Genomic DNA, 13,669 nt, shown 5'->3' with positions numbered 1-13,669 from the left:
GAGTTGTCCTGAAAGGAGGATTGGGCCCTTGACCATGGCCTCTGCTCCTGCCTATTTTGCCTGTAACGATAAGAAGGCTTAAATCCCTTGGAAGATGACACTGAAGGAAAACTTTTGCATTCCTGACGAGTAACAGCAGAGGACATAGCTTTCTACCTATCCTTCGTCTCAATCAGAAACAGTTCTAAAACTTCCCCCCAAAGCTTTCCACCCCAGAAGGCTGAGTTAGCTAAATTACTCCTGGACTTTTGGTCCACCTTCCACTTTTTTAACCACAATAGGCGCCTGACAGTAACGCCTGAAGCCAGTGCCCTGGCCGAAAGCTGAACCACATCCAGGGAGAAATCCCCCATAAAGGCTGATGCCTTACCCAACTTATTAAGTCCTTGCCTTAAGGCAGTCAGTTCAAGCGGAACCAATGGGGCGAGCTCCTTCATCCACAAAATAGCAGCCCTGGCAAACATGGAATTTGCCATGGAAGCCCTCAGAGACAAGGCAGAGGCCTCATGCGATCTGCACAAAGCGGCATCACACTTTTTATCATGTAAATTTTAAAGAACCTCATCCCCATCCCTGGGAAGAAGAGCCCCCATGACCAAGATGGCCATTTCGGCATCAACCGAAGTGGTGAGAGCCCTGAGGACCACTCAATTTGTCCATGATGGCTGTACTAGAGTTGTAAAAACGCCGGATCGCATGAGGCGGACCCTTACACTCAAAAGGACGGTCCAATTCAGACTGTATAATATCCAGAAACAGCTGAGGACAAGGGACGGTCACTTTGGAGCACCTGAAGGAGGGAAGGACCTCAGGATCCCCCACCGGGTCCTCGGGGGCCGGGGTAACCAGCCCCTCCAATTGAAGGCTCTTGCGGACCTTATGCAGCAGCACTGGATAGTCTGCAGGCATGAATAGACGGTAGGGAGAGGAAGAAGCTGGCAATGAATCCCCCTTGTCCCCCGACAACTCCCCTTCTTCTCTTCCTGAATCCAAGTCCTCTACAAGGCCACCCTGACCCGCTATGAGGGACACCCTCTGACGCACTCGAACGGGGGAGGGACAGGGAGACAGCGAAGGTGGTTCGCGATCAGGCACAGAGGCCAGCATAGAAACGGGGCCCAGGAGACCCAACACTCCGCCCCCTGATCCTGAAATGGTGGCCGCACCAGAAACGGCTCTCCCAGCACCCAAAATGGCAACCGGCTGGGCCTGAGAGGGGAGAGTTTGGGCGGGAAAAGAAGCAGGAAGGGAAGGAGGAACGGCCGTCACTGGCCAGGCAAACCTGCCAAACTCCTCAGTGACTACCTGACGGAGGGCGGCGAAGGCAGCCAGAATCTCCTCCTCACCTGAATAGACACTGCCCTGGAGCACAGAGGAGGCGTAGGGGCGGCCAACACCACATCCGAGTCCAAGGACCCGGGCGCTGAGGCAAGCGGCGGATCTTCCAATGCTGCAGCCCGCCCAGGAACAGCAGCAGCCGCGGCAGAGCCCTGAGGCGGGACCGCGGGATTGGACGCCCCTGCAGCGAGCACCAGCTGCAGCGGGATCGAAGTGGCAGCTGCCACCGTGGTGGACGCAGTCTTCGTAGAAGGAGACGAAGCCCGCCCAGTTCCCTCTGCTGGGGTGACCCACAAGGCAGTCGTGGGAGCCTTCTTGCTCCTCTTCTTGTCCTTCTTTTTCTCCCGCTGGGAGTCGGGGGGCCGAGCAACAGGGGCGAGAGAGGTCATTGCTGCCCACTCAGAGCAGCACACAGAGTGCGCCATAGAATCCTCAGAGAGAGAGGGAAATACCTTGCGAACAAGCTCCAACGCCATATTCAGGCGAATAACTGCAGCGGCTGAGGTAAACCCGAGCTCTGCTTCCCTGATAACCCTTATCACTGGCCCTAAGGCAGACAGGTAAGTATAGAAGGAGTAGAAATAGTAGTGATAGCAAGACCAACAGCCAACAAACAGCCAAAGGGAGCAACGCAAACTAGCACCTGCTTGGAGCAAGACAGGGCGAAGAACTGAGGTCTGAGGGGTTGGTCCCTCCCTCCTGGTGAGCCACAAAGCTTTCTTATTGGTCCTGTCTGTGGAGCAGCAAGTCGTGACAACCCATCCCGTCATCAGATACAATCCTCTTCTGAGGAAGGAGGAAACTGAGAAGGATTACATATATGTTTTGGGAGAGATCTGGGTGACATAGCTTGATAGCCTATTCTCCCTGTGGGGGGTTACAGAGACCAGTTTTGGCTGAAGTTAGTTTATCTCTTCATAAAAGAATATCTTTCCATTTTATCTCTCCGGTTTTTTGTTTGTTAAATGAAGAGGAAGACTGCTGAAGGTTTAACTGATTTCTGTCACTTACTTTACTGTGACATTTTGCATACCTGTATGGGACAAGATGGAAATTTTGATTACAAAATATTCGTGGATATGTGGCTTCGTATACAATATATATACCTTTTCTTTTTGGTAGAACCTGTGTTTTAATGCTTACATTTTCTTCTCCATTGAATGTTTATGTTTTAAATTGTTCTTTTGAGGCCAAGGTGAGAGCTCTGTGTGAGGTTCAAGGTTCTTTTCCCCCCTCCGACCATTAGATTTAGCTTTTAGACGTACCCTCTATTTTCTACAGATTATCTTAATTCATTCAAGTATACTTAAATATTATTACTCTGTACAAGTCTTTTTTCCTTTTTCCTGCTTTCTTTGCTGTGGATGAGTAATTGTTCTTATTTATGTATGATTATGTCAATCTCACAGATGTAACCGGTTCCATTTCTATTACTAATAAAAGCAAAAATTCTTGGGGGGGTGGGGAAGAGAAATGCTCCCAAACTCTTGTTTTTCTATAGGGCTAACTGGGCATTCTTTACACAGAGGACAGGACTGTAAGTATAGGAGAACCCCATTACTTGCAGGGGTTCTGTTCCATGGGGGGCCCCACCGATAGTGAATCTGCGAATAAAGGTACATTAGATTTATGGGAATTGGGGGGTTCGGGTCTTGGACTGCTCAAAATGGCCAAAAATCATGGGTTTTGCCCTGTTCTTCCCCCTCATCACCCCCAAAAGTGCCCTACCATGCTGCAGAGTGGTCCAGAAATCTCAATCAGAATACCGTGTTAATGGAACACACAAATGCAGTGGAAAAATAAATACTAAATAAATTGTATAATCAGTCCATATATTCATATATTGCTGTCAAACATATTGTGCACAGAGGAGGAGCCAGGCTCCTATATGACCCAGAGAGTATAGTTTCTAATGTTTCTTTGCTGTATCCTTGATGTCTTTGATAATAAATCTCATGGGTCACTGAAGAAATGAAGAGTTATGGGTGCACCCAGAGTTCCAGAATAGTCCTTGAAAACTGCCTAGGTACCAGTTTTTTTCACCAAAGTTGCCTCACGAAGGACTATGAAAATAAAAGCACAACACTGTCTGCTACAATATGGATAAACATCTAATCTATCTATCTAATTCTATGTCCTTGTCCTGCCATTTACATTGGCATGAGCACCAGACCCTTGCGCACCAGAATACTGGAGCATTTATCTAGACTGAAAAACTGCATTCTAGAAGCTCCCTTGACTTCTCACTTTATGAGTAAGGGCCATTTCCCAGAAGACCTTGAAGTCTGCATCCTATTTAAATACAGATCTGAACCATCTAAAAGGGATGATGTACGGAAAATCCTATTACAAAAAGAAGCAGAATGTATACACAAGTTTAAATCCATGGGAATGGGAGGTTTAAACACTCAACTGGACTTGTCTTGCTTTTTATAAGATACTTTGTAGGTATCTATGTCAGCTATTGTATTCTGTATTCTGTATTCAGTGTTATGACTGTACTTTGGAAATGGATGATTGTTTATGTGATGCTCTTAATTTTCAAAATTTTTCAAAAAATCTTTGCCATTTTGGCTTTTGGTTTGTCTGAAATTGATTATGGATGTGATTACATATGATGTCCCTTGAGTAAAATTACAGCTGAATAGCTCATGATACGTTTGAGAAAATAACATTTAACAATTTCTCTTTAAACATTTCCTTGCATGGATTCAGTGTTGAGAGCTTTATTGCTCCTCCACTTAGTATGTTATACTCCCACCTGGTGTATATTAAGAGGTAGCTGTTTAAACCCTTATGGGCAGCTGTATATAAGAAGTTTATACAGTAGCACTCAGTAAAAATAAGGTTTCAACCTTGAGGAAAGTTTTGAAGCATTACCTTCAGGTAAGAGTTAGCTTTATACCATGGGAGTATGGAATTTATTGTTAATTAGGCACCATGTTATCGTGTACTCTAAAGATATTGCAGTATGATGTTTATCCATATTGTAGCAGACAGTGTTGTGCTTTTATTTTCATAGTCCTTCGTGAGGCAGCTTTGGTGAAAAAAACTGGTACCTAGGCAGTTTTCAAGGACTATTCTGGAACTCTGGAAATTTGAATATATCCACCTCCAGCTGCTCAAGGCTTCGAACTTGGAATTCATCCATCTTAGTCAGCTGCTCTGCTTCCTGGATTTGGAATGTGTGCACCCATAACTCTTCATTTCTTCAGTGACCCATGAGGTTTATTATCAAAGACATCAAGGATACATCAAAGAAACATCAGAAACTATACTCTCTGGGTCCATATAGGAGCCTGGCTCCTCTGTGCACAATATGTTTGACAGCAATATATGAATATATGGACTGATTATACCATTTATTTAGTATTTATTTTTCCACTGCATTTGCGTGTTCCATTAAAACGGTATTCTGATTGAAATTTCTTGATTTCACGTGTTCTCCCTTTTGTATTGTGAATTTCTGCGCAGAGTGGTCCAGGGCATACAGGGGCGCAAAAAATCAGCCAAAAATCATGATTTTGCCCCATTTTCTCAAATGAGCCATAAAATGGCCCCCCCAACACAAAATTGCGGCCGAAAATGATCTCTGCGTCATTTCCAGATACTCCTGACCTGTGGATTTAACCCCCTACCCAGGTTTTTTTGCATATACAGAGGTCAGGTGTTAATTACCCGACCACAGATACGCAAAACTATGAGTGCTGGACTTGGGATTATTGAGGCCCTCCTGTATGGTAAGAGTGAACACAAGAAGGATTCTAATACTTTAGATTGTTTGCTCCTAAGTCTTATTAAGCAGTTGTGTAACACAATCCTGTTCATATTTACTTGGAAGTAGGTTCTACTGTGTTCAGTGAGGCTTACTCCCTAGTAAATGCATTTAGGATGCCAAATGAACTAAGTAACTCTGGAACACTCTTCTGACAACATACAGTAAAGCACTGTTTAGTGGCAAAACTGATACATTATCTATGTCAGTTGATATTAAAGCACTGCACACGAATGTAGAAGGGGCAAGACAGAGTCTTATATGGTTATTGGAAGAGAATAGTGATGTCATTGACAAACGTGGTATTTCAATTAATGAAATTAATTAATTATTTAATGCATTAATTACTATATGCCTGCAACGTCACCCCTTTAAATTTGACGGAAAGTACTATGTACAAAGACAGGCTAAAAATGGGAAATAGACTAGCACCTTTATTGGCTGTTTCTTACATGAATACCATCGAGAAAAGGAGCATCAATTCTGATGTAATTCTGTATAAAAAGGTACATAGATTATTCGATTATTACTAGGGATGTGCATGGAACGGGTTCCGTGCACTCCCGGGAGGGTGGGGGTTGCTTTAAGGAGCGGGAGGGTGTCCTTACCTCCCCCGCTGGCGCTGCTATCAAAATCACTGGCGCGGGGCAGTTATATACCCTCTTGCCGCTCCGGTCAACGTAATACCAGAAGTGGCTGGCATGCGTGTGCATGCACTCGAGTGTTATCACTCTAGAGTGTTATTACGTCTAAGGAATTTAACAGCTGGAGAACAGAGAGGGATTTTATCTGTGCTCATTTGTTTGCTTAACTACAGTGAGACGTTTTATTTATGTATACCAACTTTTTCTCTTTTTTGCATAATAAAGGGTATTTTTGTTGAGAGTTGAGGAATTACCTTGCGCATTGCACCGCTGACATATCAACTTATCCGATATTATATAAATTGTACGCCCCACCACCTTGCCCAACTTGGCTTATTTCATCTGGCAGTCATATTATCAGAGAGGGTCTAGTAAATATCATATGCTTCTCAGAAGGGGGGCAGGATGCCTCCTTGACTTAAAGAGATTATTAGAATTTATTTGAAGAAACCTGCATTGGATCCCTCAGTTAGCTAATTACAGACCTGTCTCTAATCTTCCTTGGTTGGACAAGGTGGTTGAGCAAGTGGTTGCTTCTCAGCAACAGCCAGTTTTGGATAACACCGATTATTTAGATCCTTTCCAAACTGACTTTCGGGTGGGCTACAGGGTTGAGACTGCCTTGGTTGGCCTGATAGATGATCTCCAATTGGTGAACGACAGAGGGAGTATGATTTTGCGGATCCTTTTGGATCTCTCGGTGGCTTTAGATACCACTGGCCGTGGTATCCTGCTGGGTCGCATGAAGGAGGTGGGATTGGGTGGAACTGTTTTACAGTGGTTCTGTTCCTACCTCTCTGGCAGATTCCAGATGGTGTCACTTTGAGACTGTTGTTCTGAAAAGTGAGAGCTAAAGTGTGGGGTTCCACAAGGATCCATACTGTCTCTAATGCTTTTTAGCATCTACATGAAACCACTGGGAGAGATTGTCAGGAAGTTTGGTCTGTGATACTATCAATATGCTGATGACATCCAGATCCATTTCTCCATACCAACTTCAGCAGGAAATGGTATCCCCCCCCAAGTGCCTTCCTGGAGGCAATGTTGGGCTAGATGAGAGATAACAGGCCGAAGCTGAATCTCAACAAGATGGAGGTACTGTCTGTAGGGGATCGGGATCCGAGAGATGGTTTATATCTGCCTGTTCTGGATTTTATTTATTTAGCAGACTTCCTTAGACTCGAGGCACTTTACATAAATTAAAACAACGAAGACAAGAGAAGAAGCGGGAGGGAGAAAGAAAACAAAAAGTAGAACATCCCCACCACACACACACGTTAAAAACTAAAAGCCTGGCAAAATAGATAGGTTTTCATAAGCTTCTTAAAGGACAGAAGGTAGGAGGCATTACAAATCTCAGGAGGCAGAGTGTTCCATGGGGTTACACTCCCCCTAAAAGTTCAGGTTCGTAGTCTGCGAGTTCTCCTGGATCCTTCTCTCCCTGGTTTCTCAGGTTGAAGCTGTGGCCAAGAGTGCTTATCATCAGCTTTGGCTGATATGCCAGATACGCCCATTTCTGGAAACAAATGACCTAAAAATGGTGGTACATATTAGGCTTGAGCCCGAAACGTTTCGGAGGCCATTATAAAGGCCTACGAAACGTTTAGGCTCTGATGGGGTTTTGGCGCCGGTGGGAGTGGTTCTTTAAGGGCAGGGAAGGGTGCACTCACCCCTCCTGCCGCATTTTCCCCGCCGGTGTTTTGTTATTTTTAAGCGTTCCTCCCTGCCGCCCCATTGCCCTCATCGGCTGGAAGTAGCAATCGCGCGTGTGTGCACACACAACAGGCACACACATGATTACTACTTTTGGCCACTTCAGACCGATGAGGGCAACGGGGTGGCAGGGAAGAACGCTGCCGCCCTGAGGGGCTTGAAAATAACAGAGCGCCAGAGGGGGAAATGCAGCGGGAGGAGTGAGTACACCCTCCCCCACCCTTAAAGAACCACCCCTTCTGGCGCCGAAGCACTTTCGGGCTCATCCCTAGTACATATGCTGGTAACCTCTAGGCTTGGCTACTATAATGCACTCTACGTGGGCTGCCATTGTACATCATTCGGAAACTACAATTGGAACAGAATGCAGCAGCCAGATTGGTCTCTGGGATTACCCAAAGGGACCATATAACACCAATTTGAAAAAACACTGCACTGGCTGCCGGTATGTTTCCGAACGAAATACAAAGTGCTGGTTATTACCTATAAAGTCCTTAACAGCTTAGGCCCAGGATATTTAAGAGAGTACTTTATCTGTTGTGAACCCTGTCGCCTATTAAGATTATCTGGAGAGGTCCAGTAATGGTTGCCACCAACACATTTGGTGGCAACTCGGGACTGAGCCTTCTCTGTGGCTGCCCCAGGGCTTTGGAATGTGCTCCCTGCTGAAATAAGAGCATCTCCTTCTCTTATTTGTTTTTAGGAGGACCCTGAAGACATACCTATTTTCCCAGGCTTTTAACTGAAATCTAATTTTTAAAATTTTAATGTGTTTTTATTTATTGTGATTTTTATCTATTATGAATTTTAATGTGCTTTATATTTTATATTGTTTTAATCTGTACACCGCCTAGATATTTCTATATTAGGTCATATAGTAATCCAATAAACACACACACACACAAATTGACTGATTTATATCCCACACTATATATAGTTTCCCACTTCTAAACCATTAAGAACACTCACATTTTTGCTGGGCTCAGAGCTAGGTTGATCTGGTGCCAGTTCCCCTATCAGCAGCGAACTGAAGTACTTGCTTACATCTTGCTTATCAAGATGGAAAGCTGTAAAGGCATCCTGAGAGAAAAGGAGTCACAAAATGAAATGGAATGAGACACAAGCCTAGGCAGAGGAAAATAAAGTGAAAAAGCGGCCTCCCATAGGCCTTGCAACACGTTCTACAGCAAGAGATAACGATTATCTTTCGCCATCTTTGCTGGTTGTGGACCTGATCTTCTGCGTTCATTTTCAAGTTGGTTTCCTACTGCTGCGTCAGATGACAGAACCCGGTGTTCTGCAAGGTAAGGCTTGGGAGCCAGGGGCAGCGCCCATCAACCTTAACTGCAGTTCCTTTATTGCTTATTGGGCCTGTGTGACACTTTAGCCAAAGCCGAATTCTCTGCACAGTTCTCCAGACACTGTGCCGAGGCAACCAATCCCCAGCGCTGGTCGGGATCCTTTAAGTGAAACTGAGCCCTTGCACCATCTTGCAAGCTATAGAGTACTCAGAGGTAAAGCTGTTCGCAGCACCTTCCCCCTAGAGCTCTTATGAGATGACTCCATCTCTCTTCAAGGGCCCTCAGCACTGTGAAAAAGTCAGTATTGTCGGGTCAGCACAGTAGGAAATGGCTCTCGCATGGGGCCAGGTCAGTTTAACACAGACCTCTACAGGTGATAACATCAGGGCCACAATAAGAATACATGTGCTCCAGTGTTACTGAAAGATGTCCTTCTATTGCACATGAGGGATATACCTCAGAATTGTCCCTCTACACAGGCTACAAGTTTTGTGGCCTGCGTAGAGGGTCGATTCTGATGAACACCCCTCACATGCCATTAAAGAATGTGCCGTGATTACATCAGCACATCACGTAGGGACATGGAGGCACACGTGTTCTCGTCGTCACAGCTTTGACTTTATCTTATGTAGGGGGATGAATGGGTCCCTTGAAGGGTTTTTGCCAAAATGGCACCTGCTTGAAAAATAGCACAGATCACCAATATAACTGATTGCTTTCTGCCTTAGTACGCACTGTTCCCATCTGTTCTTTTTTTATTCTTTTCCTACATCTTCCAGAGTCAAACTGTACACATTTTGTCTCTGCAGGTGTGAGGATTTAAGTGCAGGGATTCAACCTATGTACTTCCACCAAACACTGGCTGACAGAAGGTAAGTGCAGGGAGACCAAGATGCTACCTCGGCAAAGAGGCACCTTTTAAAGTGACTCATTACTGGGGGAGAGCAACTGGTCCTATTCATCCGAGCATAGTATCCCTCCAATGGCTACTGTTGGTGTTCCCCTTGTGTTTGGTTTTAGTCTGGAAGCCACTTTAGGGCAGGGAACCATTTTCTCACTGCTTATGCTATGCATGCCACATGTATCTTTTTCTTGTAATGCATACAACCAGCTTGTCAGGTAAATGTAATTAAGGTAAAGTGTGCCGACAAGTTGATTTCGACTCCTGGTGCGCACAGAACCCTGTGGTTGACTTTGGTAGAATACAGGAGGGGTTTACCATTGCCTCCTCCCACGCAGTATGAGACGGTGCTTTTCAGCATCTTCCTATATCACTCCTGCCCAATATAGTACCAGCGGGGGTTTGAACCGGCAACTTTCTGCTCCATATAATCCAGGATGGCAGACTGAGCCTGAGAAGGAGTGGCTTGCCTGAGGCCACCTTGTGAGTTCATGACAAGAGGTAAGATTCAGGCCAGGAACTTCCAGATATGTAGCACCACTCTTTAGCCCCTGCACTATACCATCTCTACTACCTCTACAAAAGCTTCCACCTCTTGAGTTGTTTGCTGGTTTGAACAATTAGGGCATCTAATTTTACTTGCCACAGACTACCTCCACCACACCTCTTCCATCTTCAGCTTCACAGAAGCTAGGTCTGACAAGTGTCTAATACCCCATTTCTCTCGCTTAGCGCTCTTGAACACTGCACACATTCTCCAACAGTTTGCTTCCCCATTTCCCTTTCTTCAATCTGGTAGTTGTCCACTTGAAGCTCTTTACTCCACCTTAAAGCAGCACATCTTTTGACCAGAATGCAATGTAAGTGATGACTGTTTCTTCAATTCCCAAAAGTCAGTACCCCCTGCATTCTTTTCCATTACAGTGAGGACAGCCAACAGTAGCCTACATTTAAGAAATCGAGGGCACTTCACAACTTAGAAAAATGTTCATGGAACACCTTCCTTGTAAGAAGGTTATGTGCAATCCCACTGTGTCTTTCGGAGCCCTTTATAGGACTCCTGGAGGTGGCATAAACATTTTATCAATGTTTATGTGAACTGATGATGTGATTTTTTCTTTGCTCATTCACATTATATTCATGTGCCAAGAGGGTGTAGCAGATGGTGATTTCCCAGCATGGATACATGTGCCCGGGGGAGGGGGGTTCCATGTATGTGTGCATGGGATTGTCATACATGGCAATCTACACATGGCTTGTGTGTTATTTTCTATACAAAACTTATAAAATAAGTTTTTTAGTTGGAATAATTATTTTGTCCTTCACCACCATACCAGCAAAACTAAAATACAGTATTTCTCGCCGAGCATTTTCATTGAGTCTACCCTGTGAGACAAACGGTATTTAATCATGCCAGTCTGAGTTCCCTGTGACACTGGACTTTAAAAGATCCCATCTTTCTCTCTCCAATTGTCTGACTATTTTGCACAAGAACACTCCCTTAAAGCTTAATTGTAGCAGTTAACCATAACATAGCAGTTTAAAGCAACTCATTCACATTGTCTCTTCTAGACATGCATTCACACACACTCATGTTTACGTATCCCTCTCCCTCACACGTTAAATGTTCATGTTCACCCTCAGCATGCACAGATACACATGCTGCACCCACATTTTATATGTATGATGTGGGGACAGCCACCAGCCTGGATGGCTTTAAGAAGGGCTTAGATAAATTCATGGAGGACAAGTCTATCAATGGCTACTAGTCTGGTGGCTATAGGCCACTTCCAGCCTCAGAGGCAGGATGCCTCTCAATACCAATTACAGGGGAACAACAGCAAGAGAGAGCGCATGTCCTCACTGCTTGCCTGTGGGCTTCCCAGAGGTATCTGGTGGGCCATTGTGTGAAACAGGATGCTCGACTGGATAGGCCTTGGGACTGATCCAGCAGGGCTGTTCTTATAGTTCTATGCCTCCTTCACAAAACATACATACTTCCTGCATTCACAAAAGCAAGTAGCCAGGAAGCATTCTAGAAAAGGATACAAGGCAAACAAACAAACAAACAAACAAAATTGTCTGCTTTACTTCCATTGCAATCAGAGGCGATCTTTCCCACGGACCTTGGGGATCTGGTCCGTGGCCTCCTGTCTCGGGGGCTCCAAATGAGGCCTGCCACCACCCTGCATCGGCCTTGCTGCACTGATCTAAGCCCGATCTATGCAAAGAGCCAAGCCCAAAGGCTTCCCAGATCGTCTGCAAATTAATTTTCTCCCCTGCTTGCCGCTGCTGTTTCGGCAGCCAGTGCCACATGCAAATGAATGGGGTGGGGGCAGGGGCATAGCTATAACTGAGCGAAAGGGTTCAAAGAACACGGGCCCCCAGCTCCATCCATCCCTATTTTCTTCTTTATTTCCCTCACTCTGGGAGGCTGCCAGAGAGAGGGATGAACACGCGACCCCTCTCCCCTAGCTACGCCCCTGGGTGGGGGAACAGGGTGGTGCAGAGGAAGGGAGGAAGCGGAATGCAAAGAGCCAAGCCAGAGGCTTCCAAGATCGTCTGCAAATTTGGCTTCTCCCCTGCTTGCTGCTGCAATTTATCCCGCCCCTGCCATCTAGTGAGTTATTGAAGACTTGGCACTTGGCTCCAGGGTAGGCTCAGGCTACGAAGATGTCCAGATCCGGCTGAGCTATTACTGGAGATTCGCCACCTCAGCCACAATAATTTTTCACAATACTTAGCCATTAACACGTCCAGGATTTTTTTGTTATGGGGTGGGCTAGCAAAAGGACTGGGTGGGGGATGCAAAGCAGTGTTCAGTTAATTTAAGTGGCAGGATTGTCCATGCAAAATATGGTATCTCTCTGCAAGTCAGTGGGAACTATCTTATTCAGAATCGCTTCTAAAAATACAGAGAGGGCGAGAAAAGCATTTCCAGCTTTTTCTGAGCATGTTCTGGTGTCCCAGATAGTGCACTGCGTCTTATGTGGCGGGAGAAGGGCTTCCAAAATTTAGGGGGGGGGGCTCCAAAAGGCTTTTAGGTCCAGGCTCTAAAATTACCTAGGTGCACCACTGATTGCAATATACGTATTTAGGCAAGAATCAATGCACTGTTGCCATTTGCTGAAATGATGATAATTCAGTCCAATATAATCTTCCTCAACACAATCCAAGCTTCAGTCCCATTTCATTCTGATTCACCCCCTACCATTCCTGTCTTGTCCTGCAGAGTAGCGCAGGGCACTCTTATAGCATTTCTAAAAACCAGCTTCAGATATAACTGTGATAAACATAATTTTAAAAGACATATATGTGGAAAAATCTTATCTGGAATGTGAAACTTGGCAAGAGTAGCCCAATACATCACACTGAAAAATATCAGTGTTGCCAACAGATTAGATCAGTCTTGGAAACAGCAATCACCTGGTCTCCTGTGGCAACTGAACATTATCTTCAAGTGATGAGGGAAGTTTTTTTTGTTTTTGTTTTTTCAAGTCATTTTCTTCTTTTGGGCCACATATGTGGCCCAAAAGAAGGGGCAATGGCAGGCAGATCTGGTCATGGAAAATATTGTCATCTCTCCTCTGCCACGGTCCGATCATTTTCTGATTAATATGCAGATTGCAGCGGCCCCCTGTCTCTACCGGGACAGCACTACAACATGGATGGTCCACCCCAGGAGCCTCATGAATCCTGTCGGATTCCAGGAGGCTCTTGGGGAAATTCCTTGCAATCTGGTAGGCGTTTCTCCATCACAGCTCATGGAATCTTGGAACATCAAGGCCACGAGGGCATTAGATGAAATTGCTCCCAAGTGTCCTCTTATGGTTCGTGGATCCCGGCTCCCTTGGTTCTCTGAGGAGCTTAGGGAGATGAAACAGACCAAAAGACGCTTGGAACGCTGTTGGAGGAAAACTGGTGCCAAAGATGACCGAATACGACTACTTGCCTATATTCGGGAATATTCTAGGACGATAAGAGTGGCGAAATCCCA

At 45.3% G+C, this 13,669-nt stretch overlaps 1 protein-coding gene across 4 annotated transcripts in view; it reads right to left on the bottom strand.

Annotated features, from left to right (window-relative positions):
- Positions 1-13,669, bottom strand: part of LOC128334826 (acyl-CoA (8-3)-desaturase-like) — a 50,581-nt gene that overhangs the window by 28,592 nt on the left and 8,320 nt on the right. For all 4 annotated transcript variants that reach the window (XM_053272223.1, XM_053272214.1, XM_053272204.1 and 1 more), the window contains one exon: positions 8,440-8,550. In XM_053272223.1, the coding sequence (XP_053128198.1) occupies positions 8,440-8,550 (111 nt within the window). The remainder of the gene's footprint in view (positions 1-8,439; positions 8,551-13,669) is intronic.

This window comes from Hemicordylus capensis, chromosome 1 (genome assembly GCF_027244095.1).
Source record: "Hemicordylus capensis ecotype Gifberg chromosome 1, rHemCap1.1.pri, whole genome shotgun sequence".
Taxonomy (NCBI): domain Eukaryota; kingdom Metazoa; phylum Chordata; class Lepidosauria; order Squamata; family Cordylidae; genus Hemicordylus; species Hemicordylus capensis.
The sequence above is the reverse complement of the archived record's forward strand: the minus strand, read 5'-3'. Positions and strand labels throughout refer to the sequence as shown.